The sequence below is a fragment of the Mizuhopecten yessoensis genome, unplaced genomic scaffold, assembly GCF_002113885.1.
Source record: "Mizuhopecten yessoensis strain PY_sf001 unplaced genomic scaffold, ASM211388v2 scaffold7513, whole genome shotgun sequence".
Lineage (NCBI taxonomy): Eukaryota > Metazoa > Mollusca > Bivalvia > Pectinida > Pectinidae > Mizuhopecten > Mizuhopecten yessoensis.
The window spans coordinates 19,321-37,431 of NW_018407085.1; the positions used below are offsets into that span (position 1 = coordinate 19,321).

The 18,111-nt window shown below is 35.1% G+C and overlaps 1 protein-coding gene across 1 annotated transcript in view; it reads left to right on the forward strand.

Annotated features, from left to right (window-relative positions):
* Positions 1–2,181: 2,181 nt before the first annotated feature.
* Positions 2,182–18,111, forward strand: part of LOC110453817 (orexin receptor type 2-like) — a gene marked incomplete at its 5' end in the record, with an annotated part of 53,342 nt that continues 37,412 nt past the window's right edge. The window contains 2 exons of the mRNA XM_021502986.1: positions 2,182–2,303; positions 16,551–16,674. Coding sequence (XP_021358661.1) covers positions 2,182–2,303; positions 16,551–16,674 — 246 coding nt within the window. The remainder of the gene's footprint in view (positions 2,304–16,550; positions 16,675–18,111) is intronic.

An 18,111-nucleotide genomic window follows, 5' to 3' on the forward strand; every position in this document is an offset into this window, starting at 1 on the left:
TTTGTGTTCAATTATAACGGTCGTTATGTACACGCATTGGCACATTCCTCTGGTAGTAACGCTGCCGAACGTCGCAAAAAGAAGCCGCCATCTTTACTTTACCGTCAAAGAATTTTGAATGTGCATTTAACGGGAAAAAAAGTTTGCTAGCATCCTTTTGTTGCATAATTAGATATAATGGTCACCGAATATGTTCCATGTTTCTAGATGTTGAAGGAACCAAACTGTCATCGCACAGTTATCTCGCTGGAGCTAGAACGGCGCCTTATTTGAAACAGGTATCAATCCGCGAAGCCTTTTTTTTCATTGCATATTTGCTAACTTATATGCAGTCAGAGTTGACTAAGCTGATGAAGAGAGGAATGTTAATATTGCCTAATAGCAACGTACTTCTCCTTAATAAATCTTAATTTCGCAATAACATTTATAATGTAGATCTCCTATTTGCCTATTAATCGAATAAATCTGGGTTGAGAAAAAACGCCCAGCAACCTGTATAAGAAATAAGCAGATATATAGGAGGCACACTGTTCTTAACGAACTGACAGCATCACCTGTACAAAGATCCTTGGTTAAACTAGCTACATCGGCAAGGTGAATATATCCTGAATCCAATCAATATACATGTATTAACCGGATGTTATATTTGTATGCAAAAATAAATTTAAAAGGTACAAATAAAAAGGAATCATCATGATCACTATTCTTTGTTTTTCATGTTGATAAGAAGCGCTACATGTAACTAAAGCAAATTGTTGAGATGGTACAACAACAAGAGAAACGAACACTCTTTTAGGACAGAACATTTAACGACAGAGACTTATTTATGAAAGATAGTACGTAACATTTCATATTGTTTCACTGTCAGGTCATTGGGCTTGATTGCACTTCGCACTGAATGTAACATAGCATATAGTTAAATACGTCAGCCGGTAGATGTATGTAGCTTCTTTAGGCAAGACAGCATATCACACACTATGGAGACATGCGAAAGAAACTTAGGACAAATATGAAATATAAGTTAATTGACACTCAACTGATGATTATTTTTTATTAAAATACCTGATTGATTTCAATCAAAATGACAAAATTCGGTTTGCTCGTAAATTGTTAGATATTTTTTTCTCTAGAAGCGACTTCTGTTCCTTTTTCTTGATAGATTACTTGGAAATAATGTTGACTATTTAATGGTTGTGTCAAAACGGTTGAAATTGTTAAGATTAAAACAAATGCAAATGTCAATATATCTTTTTCACGAATGCAATTGGACTGGCAAAAAAATAATCATGATGCCAGAACGGTTTTTTAGAATTCAATCTGGATGCCAAGACTTTCTTTCTGATCTCGTGAAAATACAGTTGTTTAGGGAGTCTACGTCGTCGTTCTGCTCATTAAACTTGTGCACACTTTACATTCAGCTTCTCAAACGCAACACAAATCACTGTTCTTGCAGCATATATCTAATACAGGAACGCATAGGCAATTACACTGATTCTTCGTCTCGTAGTTGTCCTTTGGGTGAAATTGAATGTTACTTATAGCCTGTTGGGTTTTCACAGAACTCTGTTTATTTGCTGTTTTCACAAAGTTTATGTGTACCTTTCGGTGTTCATTTTAAATACTAGAAGACAATGAATCACATTCTCCTTCACGTCTGCTCAGCCTGATGTCGTCATTAGTCTACACGCAGTCAGTACACTCGCGAAGCCTTCTGGTCACGTGACTGGTAATCTGGTATATTCAATTTTACAGCTACTCCTTCCTTTAAGTATCTCTCCAAGGGTAGTCATCTAGATGTATCTTTTACGTTACGAGTAGCAAAATGCCATTTATGCTGTTCATAAATGTGTAGGTATATGATAAAAGCCATAGTATGTGACATTGACAATACATATATTTATATATATATCTGATGTTATAAAGTGTTGAACATACTATATTTATAACATCACGCGAAGTTTACATGACGAAGAGTTAATAATGTCATGCATTATGTAAAAAAGTGGCGTTATTAAAGTCAGGAATATGATTATCACCCAAGTGACAGAGTAATAAACGTGTATGTATACATAAAACACGTAATTAAGTTTGTTTCATATCATGTATTTGTGTTTCCATACCGGTATGTTGAATGCCGACTATAACTTATTATATTGTACATCTGCGTTTCCCCTTCCACAGTTTGCGGGGTTCTTCACTTTCACGTGGCGTCTTGGTGAGGTCATGTGTAAGGGCGTTCACTACGTCCAGAATGTCTCGGCTATCTGCTCCGTCACCACGCTTACTGCCATGAGCTTAGAGAGGTAAGTACCCGTTGAGTACTATAGGTAACTATAAATATACTGTAACGTACTTCATTGTTATGAAATGTAAAATTATTTTCGAATATCAACAGATCAGCGCATTGGTGAATTGGCGCTCACCCAAAAGATGTAATAGAAAACGGAATACTGAAACTCCAGTTGGTGTGATCATAATTCAGCACAATATATAGTGTGCGAAATAAGCTTAAATAAAGTTACTTAATATATATTATGTACGTTTACAAAATCTGATGGAGTATTTGTGTATTTTATGTTTCATGCTTAGAATCAAATATGTATACTAAACAAAGAAAATACTCATATACCGCAGAGTTACATAATTGTATTATTAAAAACTTGCATGACCCCCGAATTGTCGCTAAGTTATCATATCCCTGGATATCTATACTAACTAAAATGCAAGACTTGGTTGGTAGAATGGTAACCACATGTAAATTATAGTTAACCCACTACGACGCACAAGAGTCTGCTCAAGGATTTGCTTATTCTTTAAACCAAAGAGGTTGATGCATTTTTGAAACGGCGATTCATTCATTCAAGCGATCTCATTGCATGTTCCTGATCCCTGTTTGCTATACAACACATCAGTATATATCAGAACATGATTTATTTCTAGGTGGTTAAGTATCGTCTTATCATCAATCAGTATCTGCATTGTAGTTGCGTTAAACTGACGTTTCCGACACGCTCAGGAACGAAAGAATAAAGCATGGTTTACTTTAATTTACCAGCCGTTGCCGTTGCATGTTTATTAAAATTAAATGTATTTGTGTCGAGACCAGATTCCATGAATCTTGTTATACATTTTGATATTATCAGACTTATAAAAATGAACACACAATGATGTCGTCACCTATTGTTTTAAATAATTTAATTGCAAGTTGAACACGTGTCCTTGCATAGCAAGTACATACCACGGGCAATCCACGACTCTTTGTTCACATCAGAAACATATCAGTTTCTTCGCTCCAAAAGAGCGGTTTCTATATATTGCTATAATCTGCTTCCGCTTATTTGTTCCAAACCAAGAGCGGCTTACATTGTAGATAGTTTTGAAAGTATAAAACATCATTTAAAAACGAAACGAAACAAAAACATGACAAAAAAATACCGTTTTTTTAAAATTATTACAACGACTAGAATGGGGACAAAATAAAGGTTTGTATGCCTACCCCACATATACCTCAACGCAAATATAGAATTGAATAAGGCCATCATAAGATGACAATTTGTTATAATAACATCATGACACAAACTATGAAAATGATGTTTACTGTCAGTTTACATCCTTAGGTGGGGGATTCGAAAGAATTACGCCCCACACCAAGACATATATATATAAATCACAAAATAAACAATAATAAAAAGGGTGGCATGTGAGGGTGGGTTTGTCAATAAGGTAAATTTGGTATAACATTTTAAACAGCTGCTGCAACAAAATGGCGCCGTTATTTTTTTTCTTAAAGATGAAGAAAGAGGCCTACAGCCAATCAGGTTGTAGCTTGGGATGTTAGCCAATCAAAAACCTCAAAACAATGGAGGCACCAAGAAGGGGGGAGCGGCACCCTAAGGGGGCTATGTTCGTAGCAACCTTTTAAAAATACCTGTAAAACATTCTAATGGAGGGTTTTTGTGTCGCGACAATTGATATAATATACGTACTACATTAAGTATATGTAATGAAAGTCTATGATTAATGTGTTGTGGGATAATTTGATGTTGACGTGCAATTAGGACGAATTAATGTGCTTGTTTCATTGACACTAATCACTATGTGTTTGTGGCACAGATATTGCATTAATTGTTGATGGACAAATCATTATTATGCAATTCACGGGATTCTTGTTAAAATGTGTCCATTAGTAAGGAACTAATATGTTGCGGGAAATTGATACGTCACTAACCACCTCTGAGTATTGGGGGTTTTGTACGAATTACTGGCGAGAGAATTGATTTGTTACCACTAGATATAAAGTGTATATGTAAATCACACTACAGAGACAGGAATGATTGAAGTATAATTAGCATTTCTAGCTACGGCGAGTCCGACATCCGGTCTCTCCAGACGTCGTTTTAGACTGGTATGTTAGCATTTATCCAGTAAGTTGAGACATTTTGTCAAAGCAGTATTACAGTATCTCGGTTTTAAACAAGAAAACGTCAGTTTGATAAACCTAATAGCACAGCTGCGACACATTCTCCAAACATTGTCTAGCACAACTTGCATATTTACATTCACATGGAAATTACCACCACATAACATTATATTATTCGTTTGACCTTTGAGTGTGATAGTGATGGAGATGAAGGGACGTCGCGAAACAAACGGTCACATTCCAACAGAGATTCTTGACTGTCAACGGGGACTGTTTGTATTATACGAATACTATGTTATACTGTTATAACTCAGTGTAATAAATAATAAATAGGTGACGGTCGAAATGGCGGGGGAAGGGGATCACTTTTCTCTCGTACAATGTATTTTTTCACGGGATGGCTTTGTTATCAGTTATTTGTTGTAGTTTTAAATCTGTTACGTTATAGATGGTTTGATTTTAAGCTTCAATGTTCGCGGTATATGTTTCATAACACTTCAGATATCAATAAACGTTCTATAGACCTTTGGTTATACTGAAGAGTTATAAATGGTTAGTTGGTCCTGCTGGTCATGTTATCAGTGTAGATCAAAGTAAGAAGCTGATGAAGAAGAGTATGTAATTCAGGAAAGTAGTTATAGACGACAAACGGGGTTAATACATTTCTTACTAGTATAAAAACAACACATCGATATGACTGGTTTGTTATAACCAATCCGAAAAATTCTGCAACAAATCTTGTATGTAGGGGCCCCGTTTGTTACCATGGGAATTCCAAGTCTGGAAAAAGCTTGTCATTGAACTGAAAAGGGGACTTTCAAATAAGAATCCTTTTTGCCGTATTTTTCACAAAGTATGCTCGAAAATAGTTTACAATCATTTCATTGGCGTTACACAGGAATAAGAGCATGTTGGCTGGTTGACTCACATTGTCTATTCCGTCTTTGCGTATTGCAGAGTTATCTTCTCTTGGGAGCAGGTATTGATTGCTACGTCATTGGTCTGTGTGAGAAAATAACGTCGTTTTCTCAAAAATTGATGACGTTACTCTCACAAACAAGTGACGTAACAATCAGGTACTGCTCCCAAGAGAAGATAACTCTGCAATTTGCAAAGACGGAATATATACGTATTTGAATACGACATACACACACAACAAAGCTTACGATGAACGTTTGTTCATTTAAAATCTTAACCAAATAATATTCTGCAGAAAAACGGAAACCGGCATTGCATTATCTCAACATATTTAATTCATAATTACATTCTTCATGTTCTAATAAATCATATGATTATAAATACGATAAAAAAAGTTGATTACACCAATATTTATTTTAATAATCAAATAAATTTCATCAAATCGCAAGCAAAAATGTAAAAATACAATGCAACAGAGACATGACTGCGATGTTAATGTAAAATAGCAATAGTGTTTTGATTATGCAGTGTGAACATGTTTCAACCTTAATAAAACATGACTGGAATTAGACAAGACTTAGCGAAGCATTTTGTTGATATGGGCGGCAATCGGTTTTGTCAGCTTCACAAAACAGCAACACCGAGAACTTCATTTGGTGGTCTGGTGGCTCAGTGGATAACGCACTTGCATTTCACGAATACAGCCGTAGTTTGCTTCTCCGATAGGGCAGGAAAGGGTATTGGCTATTGGCTTGACCTAGCTATGATGCCTAGCTCTCCACCACTGGGTAGAGGGTTCCGGGCCTACGTTGGGCAGTCGCTAGGTACTGACCGCAGGTGGGCGGATTCGACAATTTTAGAGAAAAGCAGTAATTATAACTTACTTATAATTAACGAATTGACAAACATGTTACAGCCAATACAGAAACGCTTTTCAGTATACAAAGGATACATACGCCTCATTGCTAAACATAAATCTTGAGTTTTGAAAATGAGACTAATAATACTTCGCATTTATTATAATAATTGTAAAACATATTATTAGATTCACTTTTATTCAAATTTAATATCATCAAATGACCCACACTGGTTATTAACGCTTGAATGTCGGAAATTATCTCTCAAATCTTCAAATACGATATCGGGGAAACACGAAAGGAAATCGAACTCATTTGGTGAACAACACTACATTCTTTCTACTCCCATCGTTAGGGGAAAAAACATTATCAATAAAATTTCTCAAACTTTCCGGTATATTAACATTTGTATTTCATTTGATTTTGCGAACGCTTTAAAGAGCGTCCCGTGTCCCTTCAACTTATTATACCATAGCTTCATCGTCATATCGACTCTATATGTTGATTATTGTTTCGTCGGATATCCGGACTTTTTAATCATATTTTATATAGCAGTGCAATTCTCTATTAGCGGAAATTGTAGCCCGATTGTCCGCCTCCATCTGTCACGCATCGTGTCTCTGTAAAGTATAGGTTTCCGTAAAACTATGGTCACTTGATGACATGTCATTGATAATAGAAGTTACTGCACTCTTTGGTGATATTTGATAAATACCAAATGACTACACTTTGGTGTTTGTATTGAAGCATGTTCGTTGCTAGACTGTGGTTAGGCTGTCTCCCGTACTTAAGGCAAATGGAGTTTGACATGGTGGAACTGACAGGACATTCCCCAGACTCCCTCGTACGTCGCAGAAGTGGTGGTAGACTTGCACATTGGAGATATATCTCACGGCGAGCTCTCTATATAGATAGTAAGTCTGATTTCCACTAATGCTGGTTTCTAATGTATCAAACCCCTACAATTCCGCATAGTATTAAACTCTAAATCACTCTTCGAAATTTCATACCGATATATATTCTCCGTAAAGCCATAATTTAGCAGCTATTATTAAGAGAAACAACATTACAATCAATTTACAATCAAGCCATGATGGAGATGACATCATCCTCATTCTCGTTTGTTAATTTCATTGGTTCACCGGACCGATTATGTCTACAGTATTTTACTTTTATGTTCATCACAGTGACAATGTAGGGCCGTAACCTATCGCTAATTTCTGATAATGGAACGACAAGTACCGATTTGACCTTGCTCTAATTACCGTATCGTATAAAATAATGGGTTTCGGTCGTTCCTAGCCCTGTCTGGCCGTCGTTACACTGATTGTGTATCTTTACATAAACAAGACTTTACAATACGAATTTGGTGTTAAATAATTGCGCACAATCTTAACAAACGAACATAATATCATCGAACTTGGCCATCGATGGAATGGTCAGTGACCTAAATCTGGTATTCCGGTCACAGTTTACGTAAGCGACTTTGACAGAATTTGGTAGAAATGGTTGCTGGTTAACTAACTACAGTGCTAATTGTTCCATCAATAAAGCCGCTTTTGTCTGGTAATGAATGAGCTAGGGAACTTCCTTGTATTCTTCTCCTCTAATTCAGATTCTGAACTTAGCCCTTTGATTATCTCTTGTTACTCTGTAGAATGAATAACGATATGTCTTGTTCTGAAGAAAAATCACAGATGTGTGCCAAGATGATGACAGAATTACCGTCTTAACAATAGGCATACTACACAGTGTACTGTAACTATGTACCAGACCGCAGTAAAAATGTCATGTTCTGCCTAAACGCTTTAATCAAAATACCAAGAAAGGTTTGTATTACATTCTACTTGATATTAAAAGCCCTAGAATGAAATATCATCAATACGTGTAAGGTTCAAATCTCGTTTTGATCTAGTATAGCGGGTTTTTATTAATCATAATAAATTATGATCAATTTAAAAATTAAGCATGCACTTAAAAATGTATCAAAGCACTAGTTGCCCATTGCTCTCAGAACTATTTTTACCGGTTTTTTGAGAAAATAAAAAAATATAACAAAATCAATAAGCACACGGACCCCTAATCTCTTTACTGTTTTAGGAAGAAACAAAAAAAAAATCGTTCCATCAAATTAATATAAACAAAAGTTGAATGCCAATACATTTATATATCAAGCGTTAAATCTGTCAAAAAAGGTTAAAAAAATGTATTATTTTTACTTAAATAATGGGGGTAGGGTAAAAGAAACTTACATAATTACACTCCAGATTTTATCAATTGTACAAACATTCATAAATTCCTGATGGCACACTTGAAAGGTACTGTATGAACTTGGTCTGGTTTGACCGATCAAAAAAAAAACAAAAAAAAAACAATCACACGGACATACTATCTTTTGGATTTTTTTTTCTCATATTGTCCTTTTGCCAAAACTCGATATATGAAAAAGTTTAATACAAGACATATCTACAATCATCCTTAAAAGGGTAAGTGATTTAAGATTTTATAAATAAGCGGTTTCTATGCAAAATGAAAGTTAGCATAGTCTTAAAGTGTTATTGCTAACAGAAAGCTTCCCAATATTATCATAGCGAATTGAATAGTGAACATCTTCAACGCTATCATTCATTTTTTTTAATTTTTTTTTTGTATTGTCCAAGTTGTATCCGATCCTTTTCGATTTATAAAAAGTGATGAAAGATTGTTTTCCTCGCCCCACTCAGTATCAGTGGCACTCTCACCTATATATAGCTAGATGTTAAGTAGTCCCTGATACTTCTTTGCTTTATTTAGTAGCCCACTGACCCAGTTATCGTGACGTTCTAAGTACCCCCTTGTTGACAGCAATATCCCAGCGCTCCATCACACAGTATTAACATGTCGCATTTGATTTGGTATTCAGCACCTTGCTCTAATTATTTCGATTTGCGTTTCGATGGCTGATACAAAGTTTCGCGAGATGCAGGTGGTGAAGACTCCGACTATATTTGGTTTTGGTCGTCACCATAATCACATTTGGGGATATGCATATACTAACCGCTTGTGCCATATGGAGCTTGATGTTATTGGTTATGCTAAGTGTAAGGCTTTTTTTGTTTTCGTTGTCACCACTTCGCTTTTGAATTGGATCACTTTATGATACTTGCATTTGACTTAGACTTAAATGGAGGGTGTCGTCGATGAATTATAAGAAATATTTCCTTTCGCAACACCTGATCATATTCTCCTTGTACTTGTCAAGGGTCTCCACGTTAATCTCATTTTTTTATTATCAATACGTCACTTGATTGTTTAACAGTATATGGTGTTTTTTCTCAAAATCCCTTGACGTGTCAAGTCATCAAAATTATGTTAAAACGCCCGACTATTCATATCAAAATGCTTTCAATAGAACAAACGACAATAGTTTCCTGGATTCCGGGGGATCGATCCGACAGTACGTGTTCTGTATGAAACAATGTATTGGATATAGGTCACATCTATGGTCATTTAAGGACATGCGAGGTTTTAGTGGTAGAGAAAAGCCGGAGTTCCCGAAGAAAAAACACCGACCTACGGCAAGTACCTGGCGACTGCCAACATAGGCCGTGAACCCGAGACCCAGCGGTGGAGGGCTAGTGGTAGCAGAAAGTCAGACGCCTTAACCACTTAGCCACCGCGGCCCTGTATTATATATACACAGACAAAATGCCTTCGTGTCAATGCATGTCAATTTCATTTCAGTTTTAGGTCAATTTCAGGGAAGAATATTTTTCAAGAAATATTTACCTGAATATAATTTTGCATGCGTAAAACGTGTGTGATGAGTGATTGTTGCAATTGTAATAGTCACCGAATGTTATTCATGTTTTATCTTGGTATTATATATAATATACATCATGACAATAGAATTTGCAGTAAACTTTATTTTACCAGGGTTATTTTGTACGGTATACATAAATACTTGCTTAATGATGCATTTTCTGCTGTGTTCAAAAGTTGTTTATTTGTAAAGTAATAAAGGTGTGTGAAGGCTCATTTGCCCTGTGCCTGCATTTCAACTAATGTTTCGTTATACTTTCGACATCAAGTCCATTCTCTTGACCTTTACAACCACTGAGGAGTCCAAAACAGACTAAATGGTTATATGTTCAGTAAATACTTACATTCTTTTACGTTTGCATCGATAAACCTGAAGTTTGATAGTTGTTTACTTACGCAGCGTTTCTAGCGAATATTGTTTTCAAATTGAGTTCATGTTCTTGTTAATACTTTCTCAACAGTGTAATGTGTTTTTAATGTCCTTTTTTATTGTTTGGCCTTGACGGGGCACTGCAACAAATAGCATGGGCCATGTTAGCTCATAACACACCAAATACTCGTGGTCAAGCCGTCGTATTCACACACTAAACGAAACAACTCAATCAACGTTGTAAATCATCTTGTCTATAGACTCAATTTATGTTTTGCATCCGATCAAACATGTGCGATATAGTTTTCAGTTCGACCATATCAAAGTATGTTTTTGTAACATTTAAAATTTCCTAGTTTGAATGTATGAATGTGTGTGTTGTTTATGCATCACATGAACCTAGGTGAATGTATTTGTGTGTGTGTTGTTCACACAGCATATGCACCTTGGTGATTGTATTAGTGTGTGTTGTTTACACATCACATGCACCTAGATGAATGTATTAGTGTGTGTGTGTTGTTTACACATCACATGAACCCAGGTGAATGTATTAGTGTATATGTTGTTTACACATCACATGCACCTAGGTGAATGTATTAGTGTGTGTGTGTTGTTTATACATCACATGCACCTAGGTGAATGTGTTAGTGTGTGTGCTGTTAACACATCACATAAACCTAGGTGAATGTATTAGTGTGTGTGTGTTGTTTACACATCACATGCACCTAGGTGAATGTGTTAGTGTGTGTGTTGTTTATACATCACATGCACCTAGGTGAATGTATTAGTGTATATGTTGTTTACAGATCACATGCACCTAGGTGAATGTATTAGTGTGTGTGTGTTGTTTACACATCACATGAACCCAGGTGAATGTATTAGTGTGTGTGCTGTTTACACATCACATGAACCTAGGTGAATGTACATGTATAAATGTGTGTGTTGTTAAGACCTCAATTTCTTATTCCTGTTTCGCATGGGTCACATTGTGTAGATACATATTCTCAGGTTAACGGTAGATGTCTTATGATTATTCTATGTATTTCTTGGTTCAATTTTCCATGTACTTGAGTACGTACAGAGATATTTTGTTTATGTTTACACATTTTTGAAAATGTTTCTGTTTACAGACTTCTTCATAGTTATTGGCATTCAAGTCTTAAACGTTAAGTCATATAGAGACCGAATTTGTGAGCATTCGATTTTCTATTTGATGACTGTGAAATCACTCATAAGTCCAGGAAGTGGTTTGACATCAAGCCATTTTCCGTATGTTTGGGTACTCGTGAACTACGAATTCGAATTTGAGGAAACCACGAAATTTGGGCCCCACGAAAATATACAATTATACGGTACGAGAAGTTTTCAACACATGCTAGATTGTGTCGCAGATATTGTTAACACGTATGACATCGTACTTCTGAGAAAGTATGCCATCCTATGGTCTTAGTCTAAGCATCATTTGTCTGAATGAAATACAACATGACGGCAAAATGTGTGTTGACGATTTTAACATTCATTCCTCTTTTCGACACGAACTTAGTTAGAACTGTTTATGAGAACAAGAAGAGCATTCTCTTACTTGAAGTCTTTTAGATTCATTATAATATTCTAAGAAAAGAGTGATATAAATACGGAATATTTTGTCAAATACAAGTTTTGTAATTGATACAGCACAACTAGTCTATAGATCTAACAATGGACATCACACAAAATGTTGTCATCTTGGTGATTTAAACGGTGATTTGGTTACTATACAGTCGGTTGCCCTTTAGGAGGATAGACGTTCACATACTTGCTATATGGTAAGCTCAGTTGATCAATATTCCGGAATGAATTCTTTCCGGAAGACTCGTGTGAAAACACATGTACACCATATACGTGTTTAATTTCCGTTCGGTATAATTTGCATATTACCTAACTCTGCAATGCATGTTACACATTATTACAAAGATTGTAAAGCTATCAATTCTGGGTTTGCGCTGTCAGATACAGAAGCAGCACGAAGTGGATTAAATCGAGCTTTTTGCCGATTAGAGTTGATCGGTGGTAGAACAGTTATCAAAACACAATTGCATCTTCCCTTTGCTAATCATGTCTGTTAAGCTTTATGCAGAAAATTTATTCACCAGCCAGTTCTAAATAGATATCAGCTACGATCTGTGCGAAGTTATTGCACATTGCACTGTTGTGCGCAATCTATTATCGCAGCTTTTCGCCGTGAGCACACCGTGCACACACCATACGCCCCTCATGTAACGTTGTGCGATTTGAGATCTGTAGAAACCATAATCTAATTAGGGGTATTGTAGACGGTAGATACAAATCCTATAATTCTTGTAAAAAACCACTATTTACAGGGATGCATAGTATAAAACTCGTCAACATTTACGCTTTTGTTTATATTAGAATTTGAGTGGAAATGTTGGATAGCATTTCTTGTAACGATATACTCATATCATAACTATTTACAGTTGGTAAAATTTTCTTTTTCGAAGTTCATAAATATAACATTTATTTACATAAGTACCCTTTTTATTGACATCGATCTAGTTTTATGCCCAGTCTAATCATTTTACTGAAACTTATCGCAACATTTGTATGAAAATGGTAGGTTTAAGTATGTGGTATTTTGTGATTTCTTAAGAGTGGTTGATTGTATTTAGCCCATGGTTTTGATTTATGTATCAAAATTTAACACAAGCGGATTTTGGAATATATCACAAACAGTTTACCTCAACCTTTTAACAAATTGGATATTTCGATTTTAAGATACATGTAAGTAACGTTGATTTCGAGTTCCCTCAATGTGGTTTGATACTCGAGGCGATGTTCTTAATGATAATGCATATGTACTCGATATGGTATTCACAAGTGATACTTTATTACTTTTGTCGTAGTTTAAACAAAATCATTAAACACCCGTGTGATTGTTGGTTGGTTTGTATGGTTTAAGTCCATGTTCCGGTTATAACTTGCCTCGGACCCTCATCAAACAAGTCCAGATGGCTGTGTCAATTTTGCATGACATATGATGTCCGCTTTACTCTTCATTCTTTAACACAGACTTACGAAGAGCTAGGATGAAGGAAGAACGCATTGGCTAAAAACGTGTTTATTAATTAACTGATCTTCATAGCTATTTAGGTGTTGACCTCATTCAAATGGAAATTGTGAAAATATGTTTAATGTAATAATTGAGATGAATGTTTTATGAAAAAAATAAAATCTATCAATCATTCATTTGATCAATGTCTAATTAAATCTATGAATTATGGGATGTTGGCACAATGTTTTTTTTATTAGTAAAATTGTGAAAGACTGAAAGAGAGGCGGTTGGAATCAGAACATGACTCTTGTTGTACGCACCTATCGATTTGTCAAATTTTGAGACAAGCATAGAAGATATAAAATACTTTATAGATACTGAAAAATAATCTAGCCATTCATCATCCCTTTTACCAGACATCGTGGGTGACAACACTCGGTAATAATTGCGGAATCGAGATGACTTTCCTATATTCATACTTAAAATAGCTAGTTCGTCATGTTTGTCACCGACATTGGAGGCCATTCAATAACGATACATCAATATAACCATACTTAAACACTAAACATGTCTCTTTAGTCCTAAAATCAGTTCGTCTCTTCTGCCTTATTATAACTCTGGCGAACGGAAAGCTTGGCCATTAATAGGTTCATCTGAATTGTTCTAAAAAAGTATTGAAACACCGACTATCGATTGGACGATCATTGCGAGAAGGGTTTCATTTTGTTGTTCTTGTAATATAGACTTTATATCACAGAAAAGACTAACTGCAAACTAAGAAAGTCAACTATAGGTGTTTGAATACAAGCCTAAACATGTAGCTGACTTAGATAAGGTTTGTTTTGCTAATGGCATTCTGTATGTTTTATCTAATACCGAACTTTAAGTTATCTGATACATAACACTAGAGTGTGGCCCGACGGTTTAATAACTCCTATTGTACATTTACATGTTAAACCAGGCAGTGATAGGAACTTACCAGTGCTGTGGCTTTGCTTAAATTTGTTGATCGGCAAACTTGGAAATTAAGTAAACGTTGAGTAAACGATCAGCACTTTGTTGACCTTCATACCTTGAAGTAGATCATAATGAATAATGGTATTTAAATAAACAATAAATTGAATTGAAACACTACCACAATAGGGATCGTAGGAAAAACGCGTTCTTATTTGGCATGTTTAATCTAAACTAAATAAAATAAAATGCAATTAAAATCACATAGAAAGAATGAAAGACAATTGCAATATCAGACTATTAAAGATGTAAAGAATGTCATTTCACTTAACGTACTAAAAGGAAACCTGAATGTAGCACGGAAAATTACATAAATTGATCAATTATTTAGTTATTAGATGCAATCAAGAAAATCAGGACACCATTGAGAGAAAGAATAAACCAACATTTTAAAATTGTCTCTGGAACGGAAATGTATGATGAACAAGATATTGTTTGCAAAATGAATGAATTTATGAACTTCTACGTTAAATTATCAATATAAATGTTAACAAAGAACACTGTTTTTGATAAGGAATATTCATAGATTTATAAATTTTACTCCGGGAAAGAAATCAAACACAAGGAAAAAAAGGCTTTAGAAATGTAAAAAAATAACACGAACATGGATGGGAAGGTAGAATATGGTCAATTTACAACAGAATGATATACATGTATGTACTTACAATATTCCTTCTACTCCTGAAATCAGTTGGCTTTGATGTACTCACAAGCCCGATATTGTAACATTATTACAATGATGAACAAATATCAAATACAATGCATGCTTCTAATATTAAAATCTTGCATCATTGTGTAATAAAAGTAAATAAGTCTTACGTAAGTATAAAAATAGAAATGCTAATAAAAACAAAAATCATAATAAATATAACTTGCACGTTACCACGCTACTTTCAAATATGCAGATCATATACATACGATTAGTAAAACAATAAGTGTTGTACATAAAATACATTAGATTACGCTTTGAACCGACGTTCATTAAATATGAAACACATAATTCATAATTCGTATTTCATATTTTTCATATTGTCAGGACCGATGTTGCTGATAAAAAAAACCTGGATATTTCACTGCATTACATCTGTTAGTGGAAAATCACTGTATGTGGAAAAGATTAAAAATATTTCTCCTATCGACAATTAAATCCTAGTTATGTTATAAAATTAACAATTTATATTGCTCCTATTTTAACACTCTGTTAACTCATTATTAATTTAACGAAACGCGGGAGACAATAACTTACACAATGGTACACCTCAGGCGTATCTACCTGTTAGATTAAAACACTTGTTGATATCAACAGTAACAGTATTTAGAGGTACAATCAGAGCATTTATTTGCCCCAAGTGCTTAATTACGTTACGTTGAACGATAGAACAAACTGTCTAAAAGGTTACTTATAATAAAGTAGTAGAAGCGGTGATTGCTATTTGGATCCATACCTATCGCAACACAATTTGTTTTAATTACTTTTGGTGGTTAGGGGCTAAAAAAAGGCCAACAAACAATCAGTTTTGGATATAATATTGCAACAGAACATACAAAAACAAATAATTAAGACAGTCTCCCATACTACCCCTGAGGTCGCAAATAAAACACGAGAAATAATTTGCAATATCATACATGCAGCATCGAAGTTTGAGCTAAAGCAGTCTAAGAGAATGGTCATTGGTATCACCTTGGAGTACATTCAGAAATGTGTCAAATATCAGAGGACACGGCAACAATTTTATTGTTGGATGAGAAAATGAAACAAGACGCACATTTAGTTTAAACAGCAATTTGTTTAATAATTAGGCATGGTTATAACATACTTTCAGAGGGATTTGAAAGCAAGCTTAGAGCTTATATCAATTCCTCCTTTTTCTATTTTCATTATTGATTTCGCACCCTTCCCTCAACTCCGGGATGTCTAGGAGGTGTTAAGTCAGTTTAACATGCACTTTGTGTATTTGCGATATTTAAAAAATCCAAAATGTCATCTATTGTTTTGAAAAGCGGACAATATGCCTGCATACTCTACAGGGTTTGTAATTGTCTATATAAATTTAATGTGAACAAACGGTATTTTGAGTACATTTATGTATGTGCTAGTTACTCTCTGTATATCTGTTGAAGGTACTACGCAATCCTTCATCCTGTTCGAGCCAAGTACGTGTGTACAGTCGGAAGGGCAAAGCGGCTTATATGCATTCTGTGGGTAGCGGCGTTCGTGCTGGCCGCGCCAATCATCGCTGGCAGGGTACGTAGAAAACATGTACAATTATCATTGACCTGTAAACTAGTTTATGAATACATCATATGATAAAATTACGAATATTGATAAGAGCTACACCCATGATGGAGCGCCAATAATTGATGTAGCTCTTGGTACTTTATATTTATAAACATATACATGTACATTGAAAGAGCTTTATGAGTTAAGGAATATTTTCAAACAATCATGCCATCCTCAGGATGTTCTTAAAGTCAATGTGTTATACCAAAAAGACAGCACAATGCGAACATAGTAACTCAATGTTGATACGAAAGACAAAAGCAGGAACAGAGGGAAACCATAACAACTGCAAAAGCAAAAGGTTGTTATTGCAATGGGGTCGTTACGGTAGATGAGTCCTCGAAAATGTCCCATCAATGACAAATGATGCATCAGAAAAAGATCACAATATCAGTTCACAACAACGTAAAAATGTACCAAATTTGAGAAAAGCCTTACGATATCTAAATTTAGAACAATCAAAAACCATTTCAATGTGATCATTTTGTTTGCTGATTTTATTTTGCGGTATACGCAAGTCGCGTAAGAGATCAAAGTGTCATAATATACCTAAAAACATGAACACGGTGGAATCAAATTGTATCTTAATTCTGGCCACTCAGCAGCCTGTCTATGGCGGTGATCTTGTTGAACTGCTAAATAGAATCCTGTTATATTTCGCAATGTCGTGATAAAGCTAGATACCAAATTCGAGCGAAATCGAACAATATCTAAATATCGCCCAATTAGTAGCCGGTTTATGCCAACCAATTGGCGGGGGAAATCTACTTTGTTTCTCACACTTAGAGAGTGCCATGTAAACAACTCTTTCACCAGCTGTCATTAAAATCTACAAAATACACCAAAAGTTATAGCCCTACTCATTATAATCCGACTTGTCTTGAAATGATACTCATTTGTTTTCTCATACCCGTAGTATAAACATATTACGAAAAAATGTTTTGCAACCCGTCATACAGTTGTTTGTGCAGAAGGAAAAGTATCGCTTTTCTTGCCATTATTCCGGAATCAATTAATTCAACCCGTACAACCGATAGTTGATAACACAGACGGTAGTCGAAACATGGGGATAAGTGGCATGTGGACATATTCAATTGTGTTTTATTTCCTCCATCATATTGCCAATTTATACGTCTCAAGTGTATGAACTGAAGCATTAATTCACGTTATGGTTGCCATAAATATTTTCTCTTGACGGATAATAAACATAGATTAGATATTTTTAAGTTCCGCTTGGATAGAAAATACTTCCCCATGTCGAATTACATAACACATATATGTAAGGGTGAATATCTTTAGAAAAGATGCACAACATGTTACCACATCAATTTTAAGTGTGTGTTTTGTCAAATATGGCATTGATTACATACTCATACATTCTTCTTAGCCATACAAATTTAT